General features: G+C 46.5%; 3 protein-coding genes and 2 pseudogenes across 15 annotated transcripts in view; 4 read left to right on the top strand and 1 right to left on the bottom strand.

Moving 5' to 3' along the window:
* The window catches only part of LOC310712383 (interferon-inducible GTPase 5-like), a 323,482-nt gene that overhangs the window by 143,495 nt on the left and 152,210 nt on the right, over positions 1 to 27,777 (top strand). For 2 of the 9 annotated variants that reach the window (XR_014528869.1, XR_014528870.1), the window contains exons 3-4: positions 21,050 to 21,166; positions 22,666 to 25,237. The exons of 5 other annotated variants lie outside the window; for them this stretch is intronic. The gene's annotated coding sequence lies outside the window, so the exon portion shown is untranslated. Of the gene's footprint in view, positions 1 to 21,049; positions 21,167 to 22,665; positions 25,238 to 27,777 lie in introns of those variants that run through there. 2 more of the 9 variants (XR_014528868.1, XM_083515369.1) reach the window with 2 other exon arrangements.
* LOC310712385 (interferon-inducible GTPase 5-like) overlaps positions 1 to 27,777 on the top strand; it is a 190,647-nt gene that overhangs the window by 35,918 nt on the left and 126,952 nt on the right. The window lies entirely within an intron of this gene.
* The window catches only part of LOC310712403 (interferon-inducible GTPase 5-like), a 144,657-nt pseudogene that overhangs the window by 35,853 nt on the left and 81,027 nt on the right, over positions 1 to 27,777 (top strand). The gene's annotated exons all lie outside the window — the stretch shown is intronic.
* LOC310712395 (interferon-inducible GTPase 5-like) overlaps positions 1 to 27,777 on the bottom strand; it is a 195,324-nt pseudogene that overhangs the window by 101,844 nt on the left and 65,703 nt on the right. The gene's annotated exons all lie outside the window — the stretch shown is intronic.
* On the top strand, positions 5,015 to 9,033 carry LOC310712405 (interferon-inducible GTPase 5-like). Its single transcript, XM_083515436.1, has 2 exons — positions 5,015 to 5,157; positions 7,824 to 9,033. The coding sequence occupies exon 2, from the start codon at positions 7,840 to 7,842 to the stop codon at positions 8,995 to 8,997; it is 1,158 nt and encodes a 385-aa protein (XP_083371562.1). The 5' UTR covers positions 5,015 to 5,157; positions 7,824 to 7,839; the 3' UTR covers positions 8,998 to 9,033.

Below are 27,777 nucleotides of genomic sequence, written 5' to 3'. Positions count from 1 at the left end.
AGAAAGACTGGTTCATCTTCAACATAGTTGGAGGAGAGGGAGTTTTGGGTGTCCTCCTGCCACAAATAACTCCAGATCGGTGCTTCTTATTCTTTCTTTCTTTTTGTTTTGTTTTGTTTTTGAGGGATATGTGCTTTTTATTTTCCTTTTTTCGTTTCTTGGTTTTTGAGAAAAAACCCAATTTTTTTGTGTATAAATACTCTAAAGCATTTAGAAAGTGACAATGAACTTGAAGATGAGCCAGAAATCATTCTTCATTTTGCCCCAACATCAACCTAATTCATGTTCAGGTTACCCAGAAATTATGGGAACTACTTTCACATGTAGTTCAGATGTTTTTCAAACTAATTCAGTGCACATTGAACTTGTTCATTCCAATCACTAGCCAGTTGTTTTTGAGATTGTTATAGTCCGTACATGATTTTACCAGCTGCTGAGATAAAAATCCAAGTTTTTCCAGCTATCACAGGGGCTACACTGACAGCAACTAGCAGCTGCACTAAGAGATGGCTATGCATTGGCTATGCATCAAGCTGGGAATCAGCAACACCAGCTCTTATTTGTGGAAAGAGTTTAGCCCTCCTCAGAATGCAACTTTTCTGTAAAGCCTTACAGCCTTAAAGCCATGGAGGTTGAAATGTTCCCCCACTGGCTGCCAACACAAATAAACAGACAAAGTAATATAGTTTTTACTGACAAATAGCAAAACACTGTCACCATCTGGGTTACAGGCAGTCGGAGTCCTGGCTCGGTACGTGGGGACAGGAGTAGAGGACGGGAAGCAGGAATCAGCAGTCCAGGAGTCAGGAAGTCAAGAGTCCACGAATCAGGAAACCAGGAATAGGGAACCAAGAGTCCGGGGGTCAGGAAACCAGGAGTCAGGAAACCGAAGCTTGGTGGGTAGGTGGGTAGCATGTTGCTGTGGGAAAGAGGCAGAAGGAAATGCAACAACAACGACAGCAATTTTATTATTTGTACCCTGCCCATCTGACTGGGTTGCCCCAACCAGCCTGGGCGCCTTCCAACATATATGAAACAGCCCCTAGGAGTTCACTGCCATGCAAGGGAGTCTCTCAAACGTGAATCTCCTGGAGCCGTGAAAGAAGGCAGCTCAAGTATACAGCTGGACAAGAGGGAAGGAAACATGGTGTCTACCTCAGTAATGAGCTCATGGAAACAAGCTCTGGAAATTTGGAGTTGCCATGCTGAGGGCAGAGTTTGATGCTCAGTTACATTCATAGAAGCAAGCAAGGCAAAACACTGGGAGAGAACTAATGCCAGTGCAGCGGACTCTTGCAGAATAGGAGGAGCTGCTTGTATCCCCCCTCCACTAGGGAGAAAATGCTGGGGGGGGCACGCTGGGGGGTCTCATGGGGTTTACAGTTGCCCAGCATGCTTCAGAGCAGGCCCCTCCCGCTGTGACAGCCTCTGATAACCACTTTAACCACAGAGTTAGGAGTCTACATGTGTTTCTCCTTCAAATATCATATTTGAGGGGCACCCCCTCCCAAAAAAGTTGATGGGCATTGCCCTTGCCCTTGTGAGAAAGTAGCAGGAACACAACTCCTGCCGGGCTTGGAGAGGGAGAGGGAGCCAAGCAGCAGAGGTAACAGGACTGTGTGCTGGGGGGCCAACTTAAAATATGGGGGGAGGCAGGTAAGCCCTGCCTCACCTCATAGATCACAAGATGTGGCGTGCGCACCCCATTTGAATGGCAATGCCCATCACCTTATGGGGAGCAGCCCCCCTCTAATATTTCCATATCTCGGCCCCTGGGAGCTGGCTCCTATAACTGTGCGCAAGTCATTCTCATTCTCATGCTCCCCAGCTCCTCTCCCTCTTTCACCCATCGCGGCTCAGCTCTGCACGCAAAAATGGTGCCCAGGCACTTCTGATTAAAGAGGCTGCTGAATCACTTTTGAGAATTGTACTTCTGTGAAGGGAATAGGGGCCTCCTAAGAACTCTCAGCACCTTTAACTAACTACCTAGAATTCTTTGGGGAAAGCCATAACTGTGGTATCCTAGACATAGGGCTCCTGCTTTTACCCCACACCACCCCATATGCTTCAGTTTTTCGGCCCTTTGGAGCCAGTCATGTGGGGATCACACTGCACCAAAAACGCAGGAGTAATGGGATGGCATGATACAGAGACTCCAAACAAATCCGTTCTTTTCAATGTTGGGGAAAACTTTGTTTGCATTCTCCTCCTCTGCTTTCAGGCTGGAGAAATTCCTGCTTCCTTTTGCTCTCTGTCATGACCCAGCACAGTCCAAGAAATTATTTACAAGGAGGAGGAACTAGGGCAAACTCATTTAGGTTTCCTTTTCTCAGAAATCACCTGTTTGAGCAGAGCTGTGTACTGGTCAAGGGTGGGGGAGAGGAAAATTTGGAAACAGGATGTAATTTCTCTTTCTAAGATTAAGCAGGATAAAAAAATAAATCATCAGCAACAGAGCTGATAATATAATTTATTATAAATGCTCTGTTGCTGAGCAGTAAATGATTGCACTGGTTTATTATTTTTTGATCATATCTCAGAGTCCGAAAGACCCATAGTGTTAGCAGCATTCTGCTATGGGGAATTTTATTAGCGTCAGTCATTTCTGAACTCTTACTGCAGTACAGTGTGTCAAAAGATTTCAGATTAAAATTGCCACTGCTGGCACTGAGACTGTGGGACAAGAAATTCCTGATGTAGACACTTCTCAGTTGGCTTTGCAGATGCAGCTGCTACCTGTCTGCCTGGTCTGCAAGGAAACTGTGTTGGGGGATGTGTGTGGAAAGAGCTCCAGCTCCCAAGGCTGCAGGAAGCTGGAGGACCATCTGGGGAAGGGGTCTGCAACCTTTAAGACAAAAAGAGCCACTTGGACCTGTTTCCGAAGAAAAAAAAACTGGGAGCCGCAAAACTTGTCATTATAAAAATAACTTTTTTGTCACTTTTTTATTATTTCTTTGTTTGACCCCTCAGAATTACTCCTCCTCATAGAATAAACGTTAAATTAACAAGTTACCTTTTGTGTGTGTGTGTTTGTGTGTGTGTTGTTCACTCCCCTTCAAAACAGTGACCAGCGTACATGCCCCCTTTCAATGCAGTGACCAGCGTACATGCCCCTTACTAACGCACGCACCGCCCCCATGCGACGTCACAGCCAGTACAGCGCCCGCCACAGTGGGGAGTGTCGGGGTCTATAGCTGCTCTGCACCCTGCAGAATCTTAGAACTTTTCCAAAAAACAAACAAACTATTTCTTCCTCATGTGCAATTCTGTAATTTGAAGCCATTTGAGGCCTACCCTCCGGAGCAGAAGAAAACAAGCTTATTCCCTCTTCTTTGTGAGATATTTGAAGATGGCTATCGTATCTCCTCTCAACCTCCTCTTTTCCAGGCTAAACCTACCTAGCTCCTTCAACCGTTCCCCATAAGGCTTGGTTTCCAAAGCTTTGATTGGTCGCCCTCCTCTGTACACGTTCCATCTTGTCAATATCCTCCTTCTGAAGCATATGAGGAGCTTCCAGCTTCAACATCACTGTCTGCATCATGTTTTCTCCTCACCCAAGCGAATGACTTGCACACCTTCCCAGCTGGGAGCAACTTTCCAGAGCAGATTTTAGAGGAGATGTGGGGGAGATGAGATGAAAAAGAGGACAGGGACTCCTGCCCCATTAACATTTGTGTAGAAAGGGGAATGTCAGCAAGTATTTCTTTCAGCGTAGGGGGAGATCTCCTGAGGGAAGTGGGCAAATTTATTACTTTCAGTTTCTCATTTTTCCAATACTTAAGTTCAGCTCTTCCAATCTCCATATCAGCTGGCTATGATATGTAAATATTTTTTCAAACAATACTAAATAGACACTCATGGCAGCAGCCTATTCATCCACCTGGGAAAACTTGTCAGAATGAAAACATCTTCAGTTCATTCCAGAAAATGCAGGTAGCGGGTTCCTGTTGTATCTCTGCAGGAAAGCTATTCTACAGAACAGGGGAAGTCACACTGAAAGCCCTGCTCTGAATTACAGAAGATCTACCCAAATATCAGGAGTGTGGGGCAGATTTTATCCTGCCTGCAAGATTGTCCTCATTTGCACTGCTTAATAGGGGCCAGAGAGTACACAAAGCTTTGTTACCATCGATGTTAGATACCACCTTTGTTGTAATGGGTTTTTAAAGCAATAAATACATCAATACTGCCCTTCTTCGCCGCTGCAAAGGGAATAAATAACGTGCAATCACCAGGGAGCAAGCAGAGCTGGTGCTACCCTAAGAGTTGTAAGTAACTGCTCTGAAATCAACGCGGGTCTCCCTTTCGAGCGGTGACGCGTGTTCATTCGACATCCCCCTCTGCAGCTGCTACGAGGCTGCCCTCCTGCTCCTCTCGCCTCCTGCCTCTTACCCTTTTTGGGGTTTGGCAGAGTGGAGGGGAAAACTCTTTGGAAGCAGGCCGAGCCTTAGCTAGGTGATCTGGCGCCCCTGGCAGAACCGTCCAGATTGCGCCCCCTAGTCATGGACAAATTAGCTCTTCTTTCCCTCTCTCCTCCAACCCCCCTTCCTCCCATTCAATTCCTCACGCACTTCCCCTTGTAATGAATTATTTCACAGAAAATCCAGTATTAAATTTATTATTTCTTGATAAAAGGTTTCAGGAAAGAAAATGGCATTTTGATTTGACTTGACAGTTTTTTAAAAATGTAATTCAGTTGTAAAACAATACACAGACATACAAACCATATCATACTGATTTGTTCCACAATGATAACTTTCTGGTCTCAGAGCTCTCTCTCTCTCTCTCTCTCTCTCTCTCTCTCTCTCTCTCTCTCTCTCTCACACACACACACACACACACACACAGAGAGAGCTCACAACCCACCTCCCTTGCCCCCCCCCCTGTTCCTCTCTCAGCAACACCAACACAAAATCTCAGCAGCCCTCCAGGTGACTTCTTCGGAGGGGAGAGAGAGAAGGGAGGAATAAAGGTTTGCTGAGCCGTCAAGAGGCAAGGAATTTGTGTCTGGTCCTTCCACAGGTTGGAGAGAAGGGGCAGGGAGAAGAGAAACCATTCTTTTGGAAATCTGAGGAGAGAAACCATTTCCTTAGAAAGCTGAGACAGTGGTACCTTGGTTTGCCACCGTTTTGGATTACAACCACGTCAAACCCGGAAGTGCGTGTCCCTTTTTTTTGAATTACAACCACTTTTGGGGGGGGGAGGCCCCGTTGGTGAAAGTGCACCTTGGGTTACAATCTGTTTTGGTTTATAACCGGACCTCCGGAACAGATTATGGTTGTAAACCAAGGTACCATTGTATTGTACAGCTTGGGTGAGGGGTGGGTGGGTGGAGAATTTAGACACATAAGGTGTATCTGGTTATTAATTACTTAAATCAGTGGTTTTCAACCAGTGTGGCATGGTACCCTGGGGTGCCTTGAATGGTGGTCAGGGGTGCCGTGAGCAACACTGGCCTCTGTCCCTCTTTCATTCCCTCCCTCCTCTGATGCCCTCTGGTGTCTCTGCCTCTGAAAGGTTTGCACAGCTGTTTGTTGCAGCAGCCCTGGTTACAAGCTCCCCAGGTGGATGGTGCCTCTGGGGCTGGCCAGGGGGTGCTGGTTTCCAGGAGCTGAAACGGGGCCTCAGAGTAAGCAGGCAAGTGGCAAGGGAGCCCAGCCAGCCAGACCACCAGCCCTTGCTGCTCAAAATGGATAATAAAACAATGAACAGGATGGTGCTACAATGGCTACTGCAATCAACACAAGATGAGATTGCACAGACGACAAGTCCCAGGTACTTGTGGGGCAGTGTGAGGAGGCACCTCTATTAAGGGCAGGGAGGGCAACTTAGGGACCAGGGGTGGCATCAGCAGCTGCGCAGAGGACTCCCAAGGAAAGGAGAGAGGAGGCTGAGGGAAGACTTAACAAGGAGGGGGGTTGTTTGAAAAAGGGTGAGAGGCTGCCAGCTCTGCAGGTAAGGGGTGGCATAGCTGGGCTCCTGAGCCCGACAGGGGTGCTGCAGGTACTTGGTCAAAGGAGCTGTGAACACAAAAAGGTTGAAAACCTCTGACTTAAATGACAAGCAGGGGCAGAATTTACATGCAGTGTGTAAATGTAGGATGCACTCTTAAAACATTCTTAAATAAAACTGCCCCAACCCCTTCTTCTTTTTGACGAGACCTTCTTCTTCTGCACCTTCAGACCGATAACTCTTTGTTGCATCTTTCTAAAAACATGTAAGGTTTAATCATCAATGTAATGGGCACAGCCTCCGTCCCCAACCTAAAAAAAATTTTAAAATCAGGAAGTGCCGTTTCTTAAAATGCTGAGAGTCCCCTTCCTCATGTCCCTCTCTAAATTCAGGGCTCTTGGGCTCTGCTCCTGTGTCCTGGGCTGGCTGGGTGCAGAGGAGTGGGGGAAGGAAGCAGTTGGGGAACCCCCAAGGGAGCCCCCAGGGGAAGAATCTCAGAGCCAGGGGATTGGGGGTGGGATGGAGATGAGTGGTCAGAGGGAGAAGAGAGAACAGACTGGGAGGAGGAGGAGATGTCAGAAGCTGAAGAGGCAACAGGGTTTAGTGAGCAGGAAGAGTCTGTGGCAGAGAGTGGTCCAGAATCAGAGGCAGAACTGGAGGGGGGTCAAGAGGCAGAGTAGAGACAGGGAATCTCCCCCCTGGTCTGCCAGAACATGAAGAGGAATGAAGAGGACAGAGCATGAGAGACAAGACAAAATTCAGGTTGCTGGGGAAGAAGGAGCCTTAGAGAGCAGGGGATGTGGGGACCTAAAGTCCTCGCAACAGCTTCATTGGGGCAAAATATACTGGGAAGAGTTGCTGTGTTCACTCAGCCTGCGCTGTTTGGTTTTCTTTGAATAAAGAGTTAACGTCATTGACAACGGGTATTTTGTTGTTTAGTCGTTTGGTCCTTTCTGACTCTTCGTGACCCAATGGACCAGAGTATGCCATGCACTCCTGTCTTCCACTGCCTCCCGCAGTTAGGTCAGACTCATGTTTGTAGCTTCGAGAACACTGTCCCACCATCTCGTCCTCCGTCGTCCCCTTTTCCTTGTGCCCTCCATCTTTCCCAGCATCAGGGTCTTTTCCAGGGAATCTTCTCTTCTCATGAGGTGGCCAAAGTATTGGAGCCTCAGCTTCAGGATCTGTCCTTCCAGTGAGCACTCAGGGCTGATTTCCTTAAGAATGGAGAGGTTTGATCTTCTTGCGGTTCATGGGACTCTGAAGAGTTTCCTCCAGCACCATAATTCAAAAGCATCAATTCTTCAGCAATCGGCTTTCTTTATGGTCCAGCTCTTACTTCCATACATTACTACTGGGAAAACCATATCTTTAACTGTTAAGTTGTGGGTTAAGTTGTGGGCGAACATAGCAGACGACACAGCGATTTCTCTAGAGCAGCTCTTTATTTGTAAGCTGGACAGAACTCAACAGCAAACAGCTCAGCCGGCCTGCTTTTATAGGCAGCCGGCTGTCAACATTGTAGCAACAACAACCCAGGGTTTCCCGCCTAAAATAACTGACGTTGACCTGAGTGAAAACTATCTACAGTATCCCCCTGCTGGCCCAGGGTGAGAACTTTAGTACATAACATTAACTATACGGACCTTTGTTGGCAAGGTGATGTCTCTGCTTTTTAAGATGCTGTCTCACCAACTCCAGCTCCTGATGTCCCTTCTATGATTCATACCTTCTACCTGTAAAGCTTTGTTGCTTGGCAAATGATAATGATATTGCACACGCTGGAAATTTTACAGAGGGCATGCCACTCTTAAATGAATGCTTCTAGTTAGGCCGGTCGCTTAGCATTTTCCTGCTTCCTTTCTCTGCAGCGCACCAAGATCCACAATGGTGGAAGACTTCGAGGTAGCCATTTCTCAGGGTCAATTGGCAGACTCTATGTCACACGTGCTGGCAAAACAACTGCCCTTTTTCAACAGCACTCTGCTCCACATTGCCGTAGTAGGAGAGCCCGGCTCCGGGAAGTCCTCCTTCATCAATGCCATGCTGGGTCTTCGGGCTGATGACCCCCGTGCCGCTGAGACTGGCATACAGATGACGACTGTGCAAGTCAAGGCTTACCCACACCTGACACTTCCGCAAGTGATCCTTTGGGATCACCCCGGAAGGGGAATGGCAACTTTTGGAGAGGACAAATTTGAAAAGAAGGTTGATTTGAATCACTTTGATTTCTTCATCATCGTCGGCTCCCAGCGCTTCCGCTCCACCCATTCTGACCTGGTCCATGAAATCCAAGATATGGGCAAGAGCTTCTACTTTGTGCGCACCAAAGCAGACCTGGACCTGTCGGCCGCCAAGAGGCAACAGCCATTTGACTACAATGAGAAGAAGGTCCTCTTGCACATCCAGGAGGACTGCAAAGAGTGCTTGGTAAGAGAAGGAGTGAGGGACCCACAAGTCTTCATCGTCTCCAACTGGGAAACCGACTGCTTTGACTTCCCCCTCCTCCAGGAAACGCTGAAGAACGATCTCTTGCGGCTGAAGAGGCAAGCCTTTCTGCTCCGCTTCCCTAGCATCTGCCTGCCTATCTTAGAGAAAAAGAAAACCACTGTGAAGGAGAAGATTTGGACCAAAGGGCTTGTTTTGCTGGTTGCTCTTGGAAGCCCAGTTCCCTTCCTTCTTCCCATATTTCTGTTTAGTAAGTTCCGCTCCTGGTGCTTCCTAGACTTTGGCCTGGACAATCAATCCCTTGCAGCTCTGGCCCAGTGTGTTGGAAAGACAAGCACAGCCCTTAAAGCAGCAATGCAGTCCCTGGGAATGTTCTCTGCCATTTTATGGGTGCTGCCAGACTTGGTGGGACTCTCAGTGATGGCTTATGAATATCACCGCTGGGAGCATTTCCCCATCTTTGGCTGCCTTCTGTCCGGAGGGATTTCGCTTCTCCGCACCTACTTCATGCTGCAGAAATGCATATCGGGTGCTGCTGATGACACCCAGAGGGTTCTGTCCAAAGCTCTTGAGGCAGAGGGGGGAAAGTCCATTTAGCAGCAAACAGATGCACTAGGATGACTAAGTGCTTGATATATAATCCACCCCCCCACCCCAGAAAGGGGGTAGATCAATGCCAGTTTTTAACTCTGTGAGTAGATCGCAGTGTCTTGTGAGTTAGCCACCCCTGCTCTACAGGATTCCCTTCAGATGGCTCAGGGGTCAGATAACTCCATACCCTCCAACATTTCTCCAATGAAAATCGGGACATCCTATGGAAAAGCGGAACATTCCGGGATCAAATCAGAAACCAGGGTGGAAAATACGGTTGCTTGGAGGGTCTGCCTTTGCTGTTTTTGCTTCAACAAACTGACATGGCCACCCCTTTGGAAACAGCCTGCCTAAGTCCCCTAAAGCCATTTCCCTCACGTGAGCAGAGGACAGGGCTCCATTGCCAGTGTTCTGAAGTCATTCAGTGGCTGATCCAGTTGGTTTCTGCCCATGGAATGGAGGGAGGGGCAGCGGCCATCTTGTCCTTCACCTCCAGCAAAAAAACGTCTTGGGTTGACCCTGCCTCAGATAATAGATGTTGGGGACTGTGAATGTGGCGGAGACAGGGGGCCAGGAGGCTGACCCAGGAAAGGGAGCCACTGGTTTATGGGGCTGGGAGCCAGACCAGAAGGAGGAGGAGGAAGAAGAAGAAGAGTTAGGGCAGGATGAGGTGGAGGAAGAAGAAACTGTTCAGCCAAGGGATGGGCCAGTTGACTCCCCGCCTTCCCCTGCTCCGCCATCTCCTAGTACTGTAGCCTTATGAGGCTTTGCCCTCGGGTGGGAAAAATATTGCACCTGGGAAAGGGAAGTGGGAGTCAACTGACACTCAAGGAATAGTTTCGGAGAAAAGACTTTTATTTCTACCATCCATGAACTGGTAGAAGGAGCAAGTGTGATAAGTCACAAAAAGCATGCACGAAGTTCACAGTCATGTGCACAAGCATATATACCCCTTTCCAGTTCCCTCCTCCTTTCTCCTCCCTCAGGAGTCCTCTGAGCATGAACAGAAAGCTGTCTTGGGACTATTGGACTCTTCCCAGGAAAGGGGTTTCAGAGTGCTCAGATATGTTTCAAACTCTTGTTCTGGCATGGTTCCCGGACAGAAAGTAAGTTGCAATGTGGTTCTTTAGCAAGGCCAGAAGGCATCAGAAAGGCCTGAGAAACAATGGACTGTGTTCCCTGCCTTTGTTGCAATCTTTTTAGTTACAGCAAGCGGAATGTTTCTGATGCTTAGCTAATGCCTTTTAGCTGCTGAGAAAAATGATTTTGAAAAGCTCTGAGAAGCTTTGAGCCTGCTTTGGTGGGGGGTGACTTGGGGCCTAGGTGAGGTCACCTGTCCTCACCTTCCTTCAGTACCAGGAGGGGCTTGAAGAGGAGTGAGCAGCAGCGGCTTCCGTCGCCCTGTGGGAGCTGCTGTCGGTGTTTCTCTTGCCAATAAAGTGTCAACCACCAGCCATGCATCTTCCTGAGCTGCTGCAGTCGGCCATGACCATTATGTTCCAGTGTGTTTTAACCAAAAAAGCAAAATCTGTTTGTGCACTCTCGGCGCTTCCCCAGTCAGCTCAACAGCCCAGAAGGGATTTGCAGGCCAAGGAGAGTTTGAAACTTTCCCTCCCCATCCCATGATTCTGATGATAATCCTTCTCCCCACAATACTGCTATTAAGAGGAAGGTGAGGGCAGGTATGGTCTCTGCATCCTTCTATAAGGGTACAGCCACAATAGCACAGGAAAAAAAACATTAAACATGTTTGCTTTCATATTGAGTTGAAGATATGTAATTGAATAAAGTTTGGCTTCAGCTGGTAGATCCCAAAGGGTTACATCTGGATATTGGGGGTACAAGTACCCCATTGGTTCCCTAGTACCTTTTATCACATCGACCGCAGCTGCACCACCCTCATCGTCTGCCATATTTCGCAGGGCATTGACCAGGGATGCTTTGCCAACACCTGAGTCCCCTATGATGGCGATATCAAGGGTACGTTTGCCAGATGGCTGCTTCATTTGAGCTAATGTGTCTTGTTTGCTGCTCTTACAAGCCATGGCTTCTCTTCTCTGAGAATTATCACACCTAAACAAGAACAGAAATATTGCAGCAGTTAATGCCTTCCACATCTAACTCCTCTTCTAAAACAGCTGGATTGGTTGCCAGTTCAGTTCCAGGCCCAGTTCAAACTACTCACATTAGTGTTTAACTCCATTGAGCATTCAAAGGAAACCATGTTCTGGGTAAGCACTGGAACCCCAGGAATCTCTTACGAAACAGAAATTGGGGTGCAGGCAACATTATAGTTATTACAACATCTTAAGTAAATAGCTTCAACAAATGCTGTTGAAATTCCTGTTCAGCTTCATCTGCCTCTCTGTTTTCCTGCCTAAGCTCCTGAAATGGCTGCAATGCTTTGATAAGAAGCTTTCAAACTGCATAAATTGGACTTCCTGTCCTGGTGAGGGTTTCTCCTGGAGAGAGAAACTCTGATATACAGGGGTACCTTGGTTCCCGAATGGCTTAGTTGTTGAACAAATCAGCTCCTGAACTCTGCAAACCCAGAAGTAAGTGTTCCGGCTTCCGAACGTTTTTCAGAAGTTGAACGTCTGACATGGCTTCTGCTTGAGTGTAGGAGGCTCCTGCAGCCAATCGCTGTTTGCGCTAATGAAACTCACAGTTGCAGAATTCGCCTTTTCCTATCCAGCCCACAGTGCCAGTGTCAAAGCCACAAAGAGATGGTAGTCACTAATACAGCAGGGATTCAGACTTGTTTCACAGAACAGAAAGAAAGTTGCTGTGGGAGAAAAGAAGGGACAAACACTTTGTTAGTGGGGTTCACATATCCTGTTACAAGGGAAAATTATTTCATGTGAGAAGTCATTGGGAGTGCTTTGATATTTACCTGTGAAAAGAATTTGGCATGTTAAGATTTGAAACTTGGCAACCTCTTGACTTTTGATGGTCCAGTACTTAACCCTTTTGTCTTAAGTAGCCCTTGGAGCAAAAGACACATTAAGGGTGATTTCCCTCAGTGGTTCCAAGTTTTACATAAGGAAATTTGGATAGGTTTCTCCCTGCAGCACACCCTCTCCAAACCTCCTCTCCCCCCTCCTCTCCCCCCTCCTCTCCCCCCTCCTTCCTCTCTCTCTCTCTCTCTCTTTGAGAAGCAAAGCAGCTAGTAAGCTTGATCTTTATTGATCTGTTGCAACAGGGTGCTCTCCTCACTCGCAGGAAAGGCGGAGGACCCACAAAAATGTTGTGCAAGGGCTTATAAAGACTTTTGAAATTTCCATCCTCTAGATCAAGACCACACCCAGAAACATTCTGCATACATCACAGAAGGGGTGTAACCTAAGACCACCCCTCAGATACATCCCATCTACACCACAGAAATTTAAATGTTGTTTTTCTCTTGTCCTTGTTTATTTCCTGTCTGGCAGGTTACTTGATTGGATTTCCTTGGGAGCCTGGCCAAGGGGAGACAATGGGGAGGCATTTCCATTTTGACCTTGTAGAGAAAACATTTGGTCAGTTTAGGAATCAAAATGGTTCCAGGCTGGCCTTCCTGTGTTGATCTATGTATGTGGGGTTATGAACATTGCCATATACTTGATTGGATTTCCTTGGGCGCCTGGCCATTCTTTTGTAATGATAAGGCTCACACCCTTATTCAAACAGAGATTAAGACAGGATTTGTGAAGGAATAGACAATGGGGAGGCAGGCAGGAAGAACACCAAAATCTCCTCAGAGTGATCCTAGACTGACAACAAAGCCTGTGTCTTATCTGACACCCTCAGCCTCAGGGGACATCATGCAGGGCCCTCAGGCATTCTCCCTTCAAGGGTTTCTACAGCCTCACACAGGGAGACTCACCTTCCCTTCCCCCAGATGGTCCTCCAGCTTCCTGCAGCCTTGGGAGCTGGAGCTCTTTCCACACACATCCCCCAACACAGTTTCCTTGCAGACCAGGCAGGCAAGTAGCATCTGCATCTGCAAAGCCAACAGAGAAGTGTCTGCAGCGGGAATCTCTTGTCCCACACTCTGAGTGCCAGCAGTGGCAATTTTAATCTGAGTGTATTGTACACAGTGTGTACACAGTGTTTTGCGATAAGAGTTCAGAAACTGTTTGCGCTAATAAAATTCCCAGTGGCAGAAATCACCTATCACCATCTGACTTTTGGACTCTGAGATATGATAGCCACCTTCAGATATCTCAAGGGCTGCCATATGGAGTGTGGTGCAAGCTTGCTTTCTCCTGCTCCAGATGGTCAGACCTGGACAACAGCTTCAAGCTACAAGGAAAGAGTTTCTGACTAAACACGAGGAAGAACTTTCTGAGAGCGAGAGCTCTTTGACCGTGGAACGGACTCCCTCTGGAGTATTAGTATTAATACAGTGGTACCTCAGGTTACATATGCTTCAGGTTACAGACGCTTCACGTTACAGACTCCGCTAACCCAGAAATATTACCTTGGATTAAGAACTTTGCTTCAGGATGAGAACAGAAATCGTGCAGCGGCAGTGCAGTGGCAGCAGGAAGCCCCATTAGCTGAAGTGGTGCTTCAGGTTAAGAACAGTTTCAGGTTAAGAACAGACCTCCAGAACAAATTAAGTTCTTAACCCGAGGTACCACTGTAATATAATTTTAAAAATGGGTGTGGAAGATGAATGCAGAAGAGGTCAATTCTAGATGAACAGGAATGGAAGCGATGAAAGAAATCTGTTGAGTCAGTGGTGCTTTTATTTATAAATTATGTAATTTGTTTAAAGTCTTTGTATCATATCATCATATTCCTCCTGAGTTTTGATGAAGTGTGAGCCTCACACTGCTAGCTTTTGCTCTCTGTCATGACCCAGCACAGTCCAAGAAATGATTTACAAGAAGGAGTCCCTATAGCGACTCCATTTAGCTTTTGTTTTCTCAGAAAGCAGAACTATGTGCTGGGCAGGGGAGGGGGAAGAGGAAAACTTGGAAACAGCATGTAATTTCTGCTACAATATAATAAAAACCCAAAGCTACTTTCCCCTTTCAAGGTTATGCAGGATAAAAAGTTGCAAATAATCAGCAGCAGAGCATTTAGTAAGAAATACATGCCTGTACCACTTTATTAGGCTTTTGTCAGAGATAAGCTCAAAGTACCTTGGTGATTTTAAACTGCATGGGGGTTTTCAGTCTCTGTTTGGGGTCTCCCATCTGAAGTAGGTATGTCATTTCAAGATCAAAACCGGTGATACACTGTCATGACTGCTGATCTTCAGTGCACAGATACAGCAAGGCACAGCCTATCTGTGAGTTTATGGACATTGCCAGTTCATGGAACTTGACAGTGAAACCTGACAGGTCTGAGCATGTGAACCAATATAACATGCCTTATGATGCTTTTCCATTCTCAGAGGAGGGCGACCAAGATGGCCAAAGTTCTGGAAACTGTTGTAAATAAAAATGTGCCCTTTTCCCTTAGGGGTATCCAAGAGGCCATATGGAGTCCTTACATAGGTTCCCTATTAGTAGGAGAGAATAACAGACGCCAACCAGAGAATATTGAGAAGCAAAGCAGCTAGTAAGCTTGATCTTTATTGATCTGTTGCAACAGGGTGCTCCCCTCACTCGCAGGAAAGGCGGAGGACCCACAAAAATGTTGTGCAAGGGCTTATAAAGACTTTTGAAATTTCCATCCTCTAGATCAAGACCACCCCCAGAAACATTATGCATACATCACAGAAGGGGTGTAACCTAAGACCACCCTCAGATACATCCCATCTACATCACAGAAATTTAAATGTTGTTTTTTCTCTTGTCCTTGTTTATTTCCTGTCTGGCAGGTTACTTAGAATCATAGAATCATAGAGTTGGAAGAGACCACAAGGGCCATCGAGTCCAACCCCCTGCCAAGCAGGAAACACCATCAGAGCACTCCTGACATATGGTTGTCAAGCCTCTGCTTAAAGACCTCCAAAAAAGGAGACTCCACCACACTCCTTGGCAGCAAATTCCACTGTCAAACAGGTCTTACTGTCAAATTCCACTGTCGAACAGCTCTTACTTACTTGATTGGATTTCCTTGGGAGCATGGCCATTCTTTTGTAATGATAAGGCTCACACCCTTATTCAAACAGAGATTAAGACAGGATTTGTGAAGGAATAGACAATGGGGAGGCTTTTCCATTTTGACCTTGTAGAGAAAACATTTGGTCAGTTTAGGAATCAAAATGGTTCCAGGTTGGCCTTCCTGTGTTGATCTATGTATGTGGGGTTATGAACATTGCCATATACTTGTTTGGATTTCCTTGGGAGCCTGGCCATTCTTTTGTAATGATAAGGCTCACACCCTTATTCAAACAGAGATTAAGACAGGATTTGTGAAGGAATAGACAATGGGGAGGCAGGCAGGAAGGACACCAAAATCTCCTCAGAGTGATCCTAGACTGACAGCAAAGCTTGTGTCTTATCTGACACCCTCAGCCTTAGGGGACATCATGCAGGGCCCTCAGGCATTATCCCTTCAAGGGTTTGTACAGCCTCACACAAGGAGACTCCCCTTCCCTTCCCCCAGATGGTCCTCCAGCTTCCTGCAGCCTTGGGAGCTGGAGCTCTTTCCACACACATCCCCCAACACAGTTTCCTTGCAGACCAGGCAGGCAAGTAGCATCTGCATCTGCAAAGCCAACAGAGAAGTGTCTGCAGCGGGAATCTCTTGTCCCACACTCTGAGTGCCAGCAGTGGCAATTTTAAGCTGAAATCTTTTGACACCCTGTACTGCAGTAAGAGTTCAGAAACGACGGTCGCTAATAAAATTCCCTATGGCAGAATGCTGCTATCACTATGCGTCTTTCGGACTCTGAGAAATGATCAAAAAATAATAAACCGGAGCAATCATGTATTGCTCAGCAACAGAGCAATAAGTGCTCTCTTGCTGATTACTTATTTACCCCGCTTAATCTTGGAAAGGGGAAAATAGTCCTGGCTTTTGGTTATCTTGGAGCAGAAATTACATCCACGCTTGATTAGCACAACTCTGCTCAAACAGGTGATTTTTGAGAAAATGAAATCTAAATGAGGTCGCCCTAAGCTGAACCCAACTCACCTATCACATGTCTATTTTGGTACTATGGCAGCCATCTCTGAGGGCGGACCATGCTATTAGGTCCCCCAGCTCTGCAGATGGGAAAAGGTGCTGAAAGTTTAAATCTCAACAGGAAGTGATCTGACCATGACAAGGGACTGATGTCACTATGCCCCACTTTCAGATCACGCTCTTCTTGCCCAGTTGAAAAAACAAGGTCCAGAGAGCGGCCTGCCACATGGGTTGAGCTGTTGACATGTTGAGACTGCCCCATGGTTGCCATTGCAACTATGAGGTCCTAAGACAACCCAGAGCTGGTCACCTTGGCATGGATGCTGAAGTCCCCCCAAACCAGCAGTCTATGACTCCTCAACCCCCCCCCCTCCGAGAAGCTCTTTTGGCTCAGGCAAGGAGACTGCTGGGCAGCGAGACAGGCAGTAAGGATATCAAACGCCATTAAGATCGATTACAGTAGTTTGGTATATTTTGTTGCTGTCTGAAGAATGTGATAACAAAAAGTTTGATGTGGTTGCAAGTCCTTACTATATTAATCTTGAACTTTTAACTATGTTTTAAAACAATTTCTAGCCCCTATGGAAACTTGTGTGTGCAGGCAACTCTCCCCGGCCACCTAACCCAGAATGTCTCACTTTGAGAGATGACCCTCTTCTGCAAAGCAAGGGAGAAAAGAGAGGCTGCTGCATTAGTGTCAGCAAAGCATTTTGAAAGTAAAAGGGGGAGAGGAGAGAGAGCAGTGTGACATTTTTGCTTTGTTCAGGGGGAAATCTAAGCTCGATTTCTGTGAAGCAGAAATCCAGTTTCTCATGTCAGTTCCCTTTATGACGAAATTAGTTCCCCTAAATTCAGCTGTTCAAGGATGAGTCTTCAGGCACATAGCAAATACCTTTTCTTTATCTGGTGGAACTTAATTGAGCACCACAGAAAATAAGATAAATGAGGTTAATAACATAAAAACAGTATAATATGTTAGCATTACAAATCTAAAATATTGTTAAAGCTGAGAAACCTTGACTAAATCTTAACTAAATTATAATTGCCTGAAGCAGCAAGGCTAGAATTGGGCAGGAAGCAAAATATTATATGGGTCAAATGAAAGAGAGAGTGGGTGCTCAAAGGAATGGATATTTATTCCCTTTTTTTTTTTCCTTTGAAGAGGGCATTTTTTCTAAGCTTTCTCCATTATCGAAGAAAAGCAAGATTACATTCCACAAAATTTGCAACCTCAGAAAGGAAAAAGCTGTATGCCCAAAATGTTACAGCATGTTACATCAATATGAGAAATGTTTCTAGTTTACATCGGAGTATATTTAAAAAGTATCAGTTAAAAAAAGCATTCACTGTGGACACGACATGTGTAATGAATCTCAAAGGGTGCATCGATTAAACCTGGCCAATTCAATTCATAAGAGTATTGGGTTCCATACAGGAAATGGGGAGCAGTGGTGTACCTGTCTGGTATGCTTGTCTCCAAAGGACTTTGCAAAAAATGTTGCTTTTTATTCCTATTTTTAAAAGCTTGATTGTGTCATATTGTGGTAAGGCAAATCAGCTATAGGGTCTGCTCCATTGTCTCTAGAACCAGCCAAAATGGGTAAGAAAAGGGGTGCCAAAGTGGGAAGACTTGCCATAGCAGCAGCAGCAGCTCCTGTTACCCCACCTTGGGTTGCATCATGTCTTGTGCCAGTTCTACTTGGCCCTGAGATGCTCTGCCTCACACTCTTCCAGTCCTAGGGCTTTCTTTCGAACCCTTTCAGCATCCTCAGCTAGATTATTCAGGAAGTTTGACAGCATCCAGTAAGTGGTGGCAAAAGACACCCCTGCCGTGTCTCAGTTCTCCAAAGGACCACAGACCCTGGGTGCATGCCAGGAACCCCACAGGCTCTTGCCACTGCTCGGCAGAGAGAGAGGGAGGTCTTCTAACTTTGCTTCAGAAGCATGCCATTTGCACCCCTCAGACTGCTTTTGTCCACCTGCCTAGTCTTATGAGGCTCACAATGTACCTTTCCACTGATCAGCCATCTTGTAGGTGGGAGAAGGGGAGGTTCCAGATAGTTTGCCTAGTTTCATGGGCAATCGGGGACAGTGGGCTTCAGATAACTGTTAAGCTCTGCTGTCTAGCCTCCTTTTAAACACTCTCAGATACTCCCCAGTCAACTCAACAGGACAGAAAGGATTTGCAGGCAGAGGATAGTTTGAAACGTTCCCTCCCCATCCCATGATTCTGATGATAATCCCTTTCCTCCCAATTCTGCTGTTAAGCTTAGGGGAGAAGCTCAAGGGCAGCAGGAGATCAAACATCATTGGGATCACAAGCCTGCCAGCTGAGGAAGGGGAAAGCAGGCTGGGAGGGAAAGATTTTGAAGGACCTCTGTTAAGACTTACTTGCTCCTCGAGATTCTTGACAAACAGACGTTTGAGGACAGGAGGACAGGATAGTTTGTCTTCTCACTTCAGCTGCTCACACTCTCTCCTGTCCTCTCTGGACTTTGTAGCAGAAGAGCTAGAAGATCTCAACAGACTGATGCTCTCGTTCTTGTGGTCTGCCCTCAGCTAGGCTTTGAGCATAACAAACAGGTGCAGAAGAGGCTGTGGCTGCTCGCTGCCTGGCAGTGGCGTAGCGTGGGTTGTCAGCACCCGGGGCAAGGCAAGTAATTTGCGCCCCCTAACCCGTGGATTTTAGCACTCGAGTGCGAGCGCGCCCCCCAAGATGTTGCACCCGGTGCACCCCCACGCTACGCCACTGCTTCAGGCCCCCCAATAAAACATTTGACGGGGCCAGTCCCCTAGTTGATGGGCATTGCCAATGTGATCAACTATGCAGGGCGGGGTTTCCTTGCCTCCTCCCCCCAATATCATACTGTATTCACGTTGGCACCCCTGATGAACTCAGCGGGGCTTACTTCTGCCCCGCAAGCCTTTGCACCTCCACGTCTCCTTTCCTCTCTATATGTAAGAGGGTGAAGGTCAGGCTGGCAGCGCAAATAAGCGCCCCACTGCTGAAGGCCTCGCCCGCCATGACCTCCTGGTCCACGGGCAGGGCAAGAAAGTGCCTTTTCCTTGGGGGGGGAGTCTTAAATTTCAAACCATTATTATTATTATTATTATTATTAATATCTAATGTGCGTGGTTTCTCTACCTCCACCGACGACTCGCCACGTGTGAGGAGGAAGGCGGGCTCCCTTCACCTCCCCGTCCCTTCAAGGGAAAGGGAAAACGACGTGAGGAAAAGCGACGCGGGACAGCGAACGAGGTTCTCCTCAGAGCCTTTTCCCGCCGCCCCCTCGCAAGACAGCCCTGAAGCCGAGTGCGGAGTGAGGGGCGGGGCCCGACGGAGTCTCGCTACCCCCCAACGCCTCTCGAGGCGGCATGAGGGGTGCCGTGTCAAGGGCGCTCGCGGGCGCAGCGGCGGCTCCTGTCAGGGCATGAGGCGGGCCCGGCGCCTCTCCCCCACCCACCCCATCCGCCCACCCATATCCCGCTCAGGAGGGGCCGGTGGGCTGGCAAGCGCCTCACAGCAGCAGCACCAGAGAGGAAGAGAAGTCCGCCTCCTGCCGCCACCGCCTCTTCATCCCCAGCAGCAACTTCCCTGCCCGGCTCCCCGCCACCGCCGTCTCCTTCTCTCCCTGCTTTGCAGTAGCAGCCGCCGCCGCCACCGCTCCTCCTCTCCTCCCGGGGACGATGCTCTGGCTCCTCAGCGGCAGCTCCCGAGCCGTGTCCCCGCGGCGCCTCCGCTCCCCCGGGCTCCCCTTCGCTGCCTGGCTCCTGCTGCACCACCTGGGGGTAGCTCCCATGGCCAGGGCTTCCTCCTTCCTGGGACATGGGGCTCTGCTATACCCTGCGCCCGAGGCTCTTCGGCGACTCCGGAGGCGGCGAGCGCCCCCCCCCCCAGATGTTGCGCCCGGTGCGGCCAGCCCCCCCTGCACCCCCCACGCTACGCCACTGCTGCCTGGACCCCCTCCCTCCTGTTTTGAATTTTGACATCAAAATTCCCAGCTGCAGTCTGCTAGGTTACAGAATTCCCTTGGCAGCTTCTAGCTAAGAAGGTGAGAATAGGTGGCTTGTGTTGCCTAAGGACTAATTGAGCAGAGGCCAAGTAGGGATGCATCATGGCTGAACTCGTGTTGTTGCAGGAGAATATGAGCTCTCTCTTAAGTTCCTCCAAAGAGTCACACACATGAGGCGTTTGGTGAAGAAGAAGTTCGTTTATTGGCTCTGTACAGAAGCATGGTCCAGGGGCATTGCACCCAAAGGCTGGACCTGAGGCTTGGCAAGCCCCCTCTGTTATACCCCTCTCCCCTTGCCATAACCTTTCTTGACCAATTATATTCCCCAATTACGCTTATTCCCTTATATAGTGGTGTTCTGCAGCTTGCATCATCTCTTATTTGATTGTATACTTTTTGCCATAAAGGCAGCCATGCGCACGTCTACCTCGTGTCACATGAGCTTTTACTTACTGCTGCTGACACAGTCTCTGACTACCTATGACCACCCTTTCCAGGCCTGAGGCTCACCACAACGTCAAGTGAGTCTGTGCCCTAGGTCCAGGTTCCAATTCCATGTTTGCCTCATTGCTACTTGGTAGAAAGCTCAGGAGAATTTTAGCACAGTGCATTTCCTTCAGATGACAGACCAATGGAGGCTCATTGCCTCATTGTCATTCTCTGTTTGCCACTCGTACAAGCAGTGGTGTAACTGTGTAAGATTAGAGAGGATGCGGTGGTCTCATACCGATACATGGTTTTAGAAGAGGCCTACTAAAATGCCATGTGGGGAGAGGGGGAGAATGTGGCCATGGTAGATGGGTAAAAATCTTGGAGCAGAAACTGCATCCTGTTTACTAGTTTTCCTCTCCCCACGCCTAGCCAGCAACATAGTTCTGCGCAAACAAGCTCCCTCTGGCCAGGAATGCGGCTTCGGCTAGTTGTTGCTATCTTATCTCATCCTCGCTGGTTACCTTCGCATTCTTTTTTGCTTTTAGTAGTGTGACAATCAGGAAGAAGAGGGTATAAAAGGGAGACAGAGGGAGATAGCAGGACGGAGAAAAGCACGAGAAACCAAGCCTGAGCTTGGCTGCAAAATATAAGTGCGGCAGCAGGTAAGGAGTTGAACTTTTCTCCTCGTTCTAGAATGATTTCCCTTTCTTTTTGAGCTTCTTTGCATTAAAGGAGACGCTGAGCTCCTTGCTTGGTGGGGATGACAGAAACAATTGCTGTTGCTGTTGTTTACCTTTTATTTGTTATTTTTTTTACATTTTTATTGTTATTATATTAACCATTACATTATAGCTATTTTGATATCATATATCATATCATATCATTCACAATAATATTAATGTTAACAATGATGTTCGAGAAGGCTGCTCTTCTTCCCCGCGGCAAATAACATGCCATCCCCAGGGAGCAAGCAGAGCTCGGGCTGCTATAAAGGTGTCCCCCTCCCCCCCCCCGCGCCCGAGTTTAATAAAAGGCGTCAATCAGCATTGCAATGCAGTTCATGACCCCACCCGCTTTGTCAGGGCTGCGTCTCAGCACTTGCTGGTGTGTAAAAATGGTATCTGCGCCACTTCTGATTAGAAAAACTGCATGGCAAGGGTTCGAGGCAAGGCAGGGCAGAAGATGCTGGAGATTCTCTTGGTTCTGGGTAGCTGCTGGCTCATGAGCCTGGATAGCTCAGTTGGTTAGACCATGGTGCTGATAACACCAAGGTTGCAGGTTCAATTCCTGCATTGCAGGGGGTTGGACTAGATGATCCTCGGGGTCCCTTCCAACTCTACAGTTCTGTGATTCTGTGACTTCCTCATAGCTCTTTTTTCCTATAGCTGTATTTCATTTATTTATTTATCCGTTATATGTATATAGCTTTCAGGACAAGATAATGTTGCTGATAATGGGTTGTCTTCAACTAACATTTACTCAGAGTCGACCTATTAAAATTGATGGATCTTAGGCATGGTTATTAATTTCAGTGAGTCATGAGTCATCGCTGAGTAAAGGTTAGTTGACAAGAACCCAATGTGGATATTTTCCCCAGTATTGAGTATTGCCCTTTAAGAATATTTCTGGGCTCTTTCTGCATCACTTATCTGCATCACCCTCTGGCTCCTTTTTTTCACCTCCCCCTTGATGACATTTTAAAAAACATTCTTCTTTTTACTGGTGACTTTTGTAAAAGTGGCAGGGCAAGACTTGCCCAGAATATACAAGGGATATGCACAGTGCATTGACTTATTTATTTATGAAGTGTTTTATCCAAAGTTTTATCCAAAAAAGGGAATCTTTAGTGCGGTGTAAATGCTTCCTTTAGACACATCTCTGGAGGGATGAATAATTTGAGTTCAAAAAAGATCCACATCCCACATAAACATGTTTTAAGGGTTATGTGTGAATGCATTTTTGAGAGATTGACAACAGGCACAATTCTTCACTTTACTGAAATACTACCAGCTGCTGCTCAAACAACCCACTGGTCTTAGAAATATGTCCTATGTAAATTGATTCCCCCACCCCCACCCCACAAACCATGGATTGTAAATATGTCCATAAAAGTGTGTTGAAGACTATCATTTAACTATTATAGTTTTCTTTTCTTTCTCAGATAAACTGTGCCACAAGGAATCACTGTCATGGATCCTGCCGTCATAAGAGAAACCTTAAGAGAAGACCTTGCTGAAGTGCAGACTGCTTTGGAGAGAAAAACATTTGAAGCTGTTTCAGCTGAAGCTCTACAGCAGTCAAATTTATTAAATAACACCACGTTGGAAATTGCCATCACAGGAAGAGCAGGTGCCGGGAAATCATCTTTTGTCAATGCCCTGCGAGGAATGAAAGATGATGAAAAGGGTGCAGCTCTGACAGGGGTGACAGAAACAACAATGGTGCCACAAGAATATACACACCCCGCATTCCCCAAAGTCAAAATTTGGGATCTACCAGGAATTGGAACAAATAATTTTAGTGCAAAGGAATACCTAAAGAAGGTCAATTTCAGCAAGTATGATTTTTTCATCATCATCGCCTCAGGGCGCTTCACTGAGGATGACACCAACTTGGCTCTTGAGATCCGTAAAAATAAGAAGAAATTCTACTATGTGCGCAGCAAAGTGGATATCGATATTGATAACTACAGGCGGTCAAAACGCATCAATGTGGAGGACACCCATGAGATGATGCAGTCTGAGAAGAAGACACTTGACATTATACGGAAAGACAGCTATGATAATTTGAAGGCATTAGGTGAGTCTTCTCCAAGGGTCTTTCTGATATCAAGGTGGGATTTGAGCAAGTATGATTTCCCCCTGCTTCAAGAGACCTTTGAAAATGAACAGGATGAAATCAAGAGAGATGTTTTAATTATGTGTCTTCCAATTTTAACAAAAGATAGCATTACAAAGAAAAAGGCTGCTATGAAGAGCCTGATATGGAAAACAGCCATGGTGAGTTGTACTGTTGGGTTGATTCCTGTCCCATTCCTCTCGCTTGGTTGTGACATTGGCATTCTGGTTTCAACAATGATACATATCTGCAAAGTTTTTGGCTTGGATGAAGATTCCCTCAATATACTAGCAAATCGTGTGGGGAAACCTTTTGAGGAGTTGAAATCTGTTATTGAACATACCCCAAGCGCCGGTATGATCACAACAGAATTTGTCATGAATATCTTGAAGAGGTCAGCAATGTGGGGAGCAATCACAGTGGTAGAGCTGGTTCTGGATTTCATACCTGTGTTGGGGTCTCTCTATGGTGGGGGCAGTTCTTTTGCTACCACATTCTACTTGCTGAAGGATTTCCTGGAAAACGCTGTGAAAGATGCAAAGAAAGTTCTGGCAAAGGCTGCTGAGCCTAAGAAACCCAAGTAAACAGCCAATACATCTACCTGGGAAGAGACATCCAGGTACAACATGCATTATCTCCTCTATCTACCACAGCATCAACCAATTGCTTTCTTCACAAGTTCGACTTCTGGTCTTGCAAGATGGCATCCTAGCATGCTTCCTTTATTACTCTTCAGCTCAGCACTTGTAGCACTGCCGTACAGTGGTACCTCGGGTCATATACACTTCAGGTTACAGACTCTGCTAACCCAGAAATAGTACCTTGGGTTAAGAACTTTGCTTCAGGATGAGAACAGAATTCGTGCTCCGGCGGCGCGGCAGCAGCAGGAGGCCCCATTAGCTAAAGCGGTGCTTCAGGTTAAGAACAGTTTTAGGTTAAGAATGGACCTCTGGAACAAATTAAGTACTTAACCTAAGTTACTACTGTATTTCAAAAAGTGAAAATCTGGACACAAAAGTTATAGAAATTTTGCTTATTGGGAGAGGGGCAAAGTTATAGAGATGGGGTGGGCAAAGTTGATGAGATTTTTGGCAAAATCTCCCAAAAACAAAAGAAGTTTCTGAGCTATTTTTAAGGAAATTCACCCGAAAAAACAACACTTCTGACATTTCACAGAAAGATGTTTTTGAGCTATTTTAAAGGAAATTCACAAAAAAAAACCCCAACACTTCTGATATGGCTTGCCACGGTTTTCCATATGTTTTCACAGACATTTTTACCAATTTTCAAAAATTCTGGCTGGACACTACTTCCAACGGACAAATCCCAGACATAAGGCAGCCCTATTGTAGCAATGGTTAATCAGTAGACTGCCTGGGCAATTTTTGTCCAGATAAGATGTTTCTTATATCTTGCCTGTCAGTGTTAAAATGATGGATGTCTCCCCCTCTAACTGCAGCAAATCTGCAGCAGCCAAACATAAAGAATGGAGAGAAGAAGAGAAGAGAAATGGCTTCAGAGAGTTCTATTGCTGATAGGCTTAAGTTAATTGTGATGCAGAATTAATGTCTGAAGGATAATTTAGCAAAGGTGAATCATAAAATTACAGCCCTGGGTCAAAAAGTTACTGATCTTAATGAGATCTCAAAATCTGAAGCAGTTCATATTAAACAAGATCTAACACAGATATCGTCTTGGGTGGGATCCTGCGAGACATGCTTTTCAATGCAAAAATATACTATATAGTTTTGTAGCCTTTAGTATATTTTGTGGTTATTTTGTTATTGCTGCTTTTAAAAATGTTTTAATGTATTCTCTTCCTCATTTCCTTTGATTTCTATTATTTCATTTTGCCTTATTTACTTAATCTCAATGAAATAATAAATTTTAAAATTTTAAGAAATGTTTTTTTTCTGAATCCTCCCTACTGCAATTATTTCCCCAACTGTTCTAATTTTTGTTTAAAAAAATCATTTAATCCAGGCATGGGAAAGCTATAGGCAACAGTCCAAATTTAGGTGTCCTAACCTGAACTACAAGCCTGTTTTCTCTCAATCTCCTTGATGTAATGATCAATCTTTTCTTTACTTCACCAGCTGGGTGGGTGGGTAGGGGAAGCCTGAGCCTTTGGGGAGGGTTTTTTCTCTGGAAGTAAGCATACACATACCCACAAATTTCCTTGTATTTTAGGATGCTATGAAACAGAGAAAGACTGGTTCATCTTCAGCATAGTTGGAGGAGAGGGAGTTTTGGGTGTCCTCCTGCCACAAATAACTCCAGATCGGTGCTTCTTATTCTTTCTTTCTTTTTGTTTTGTTTTGTTTTTGAGGGATATGTGCTTTTTATTTTCCTTTTTTTGTTTCTTGGTTTTTGAGAAAAAACCCAAATTTTTTTGTAGAAATACTCTAAAGCATTTAGAAAGTGACAATGAACTTGAAGATGAGCCAGAAATCATTCTTCATTTTGCCCCAACATCAACTTAATTCTTGTTCAGGTTACCCAGCAATTATGGGAACTACTTTCAAATGTAGTTCAGATGTTTTTCAAACTAATTCAGTGCACATTGAACTTGTTCATTCCAAGCACTAGCCAATTGTTTTTGAGATTGTTATAGTCCATACGTGATTTTACCAGCTGCTGAGATAAAAATCCAAGTTTTTCCAGCTGCCGGAGGGGGCTACACTGACAGCTACTAGCAGCTGCACTAAGAGATGGCTATGCATTGGCTATGCATCAAGTTGGGAGTCAGCAACACCAGCTCTTATTTGTGGAATGAGTTTAGCCCTCCTCAGAATGCAACTTTTCTGTAAAGCCTTAAAGCCTTGGAGGTTGAAATGTTCCCCCACTGGCTGCCAACACAAATAAACAGACAAAGTAATATAGTTTTTACTGACAAAAAGCGAAACACTGTCACCATCTGGGTTACAGGCAGTCGGAGTCTTGGCTCAGTACGTTGGGGCAGGAGTAGAGGACGGGAAGCAGGAATCAGCAGTCCAGGAGTCAGGAAGTCAAGAGTCCATGAATCAGGAAACCGGGAGTAGGGAACCAAGAGTCCGGGGGTCAGGAAACCAGGAGTCAGGAAACCGAAGCTTGGTGGGTAGGTGGGTAGCATGTTGCTGTGGGAAAGAGGCAGAAGGAAATGAAACAACAACGACAGCAATTTTATTATTTGTACCCTGCCCATCTGACTGGGTTGCGCCAACCAGCCTGGGCGCCTTCCAACATATATGAAACAGCCCCTAGGAGTTCGCTGCCATGCAAGGGAGTCTCTCAAACGTGAATCTCCTGGAGCCGTGAAAGAAGGCAGCTCAAGCATACAGCTGGACAAGAGGGAAGGAAACATGGTGTCTACCTCAGTAATGAGCTCATGGAAACAAGCTCTGGAAATTTGGAGTTGCCATGCTGAGGGCAGAGTTAGATGCTCAGTTACATTCATAGAAGCAAGCAATGCAAAACACTGGGAGAGAGCTAATGCCAGTGCAGCGGTCTCTTGCGGTCTCCGTTAGGGAGAAAATGCTGGGGGGGCACACTGGGGGGTCTCATGGGGTTTACACTTGCCCAGCATGCTTCAGAGCAGGCCCCTCCCCCTGTGACAGCCTCTGATAACCACTTTAACCACAGAGTTAGGAGTCTACACGTGTTTCTCCTCCAAATATCATATTTGAGGGGCACCCCCTCCCAAAAAAGTTGATGGGCATTGCCCTTGCCCTTGTGAGAAAGTAGCAGGAACACAACTCCTGCCGGGCTTTGAGAGGGAGAGGGAGCCAAGCAGCAGAGGTAACAGGACTGTGTGCTGGGGGGCCAACTTAAAATATGGGGGGAGGCAGATAAGCCCTGCCTCACCTCATAGATCACAAGATGTGGTGCGCGCACCCCATTTGCGTGGCAATGCCCATCACCTTATGGGGAGCAGCCCCCCTCCAATATTTCCATATCTCGGCCCCTGGGAGCTGGCTCCTATAACTGTGCGCAAGTCGTTCTCGTGCTCCCCAGCTCCTCTCCCTCTTTCACCCATCGCAGCTCAGCTCTGCACGCCAAAATGGTGCCCAGGCACTTCTGATTAAAGAGGCTGCTAAATCACTTTTGAGAATTATACTTCTGTGAAGGGAATAGGGGCCTCCTAACAACTCTCAGCACCTTTAACTAACTACCTAGAATTCTTTGGGGGAAGCCATAACTGTGGTATCCGAGGCATAGGGCTCCTGCTTTTACCCCACACCACCCCATATGCTTCAGTTTTTCGGCCCTTTGGAGCCAGCCATGTGGGGAATCACACTGCACCAAAACGCAGGAGTAATGGGATGACATGATACAAAGACTCCAAACAAATTCACTCTTTTCACTGTTGGGGAAAACTTTGTTTGCATTCTCCTCCTCTGCTTTCAGGCTGGAGAAATTTCTGCTTCCTTTTGCTCTCTGTCATGACCCAGCACAG

Source organism: Podarcis liolepis, assembly GCF_965112155.1.
Source record: "Podarcis liolepis genome assembly, chromosome: 7".
NCBI lineage: Eukaryota > Metazoa > Chordata > Lepidosauria > Squamata > Lacertidae > Podarcis > Podarcis liolepis.
Note: the sequence above shows the minus strand (reverse complement) of the source record. Positions and strands in the feature narration are given on the sequence as shown.

Coding starts and splice junctions, on each gene's coding strand:
- LOC310712405 (XM_083515436.1), top strand. CDS start 7,840: ATGGTGGAAGACTTCGAGGTAGCCATTTCTCAGGGTCAATTGGCAGAC.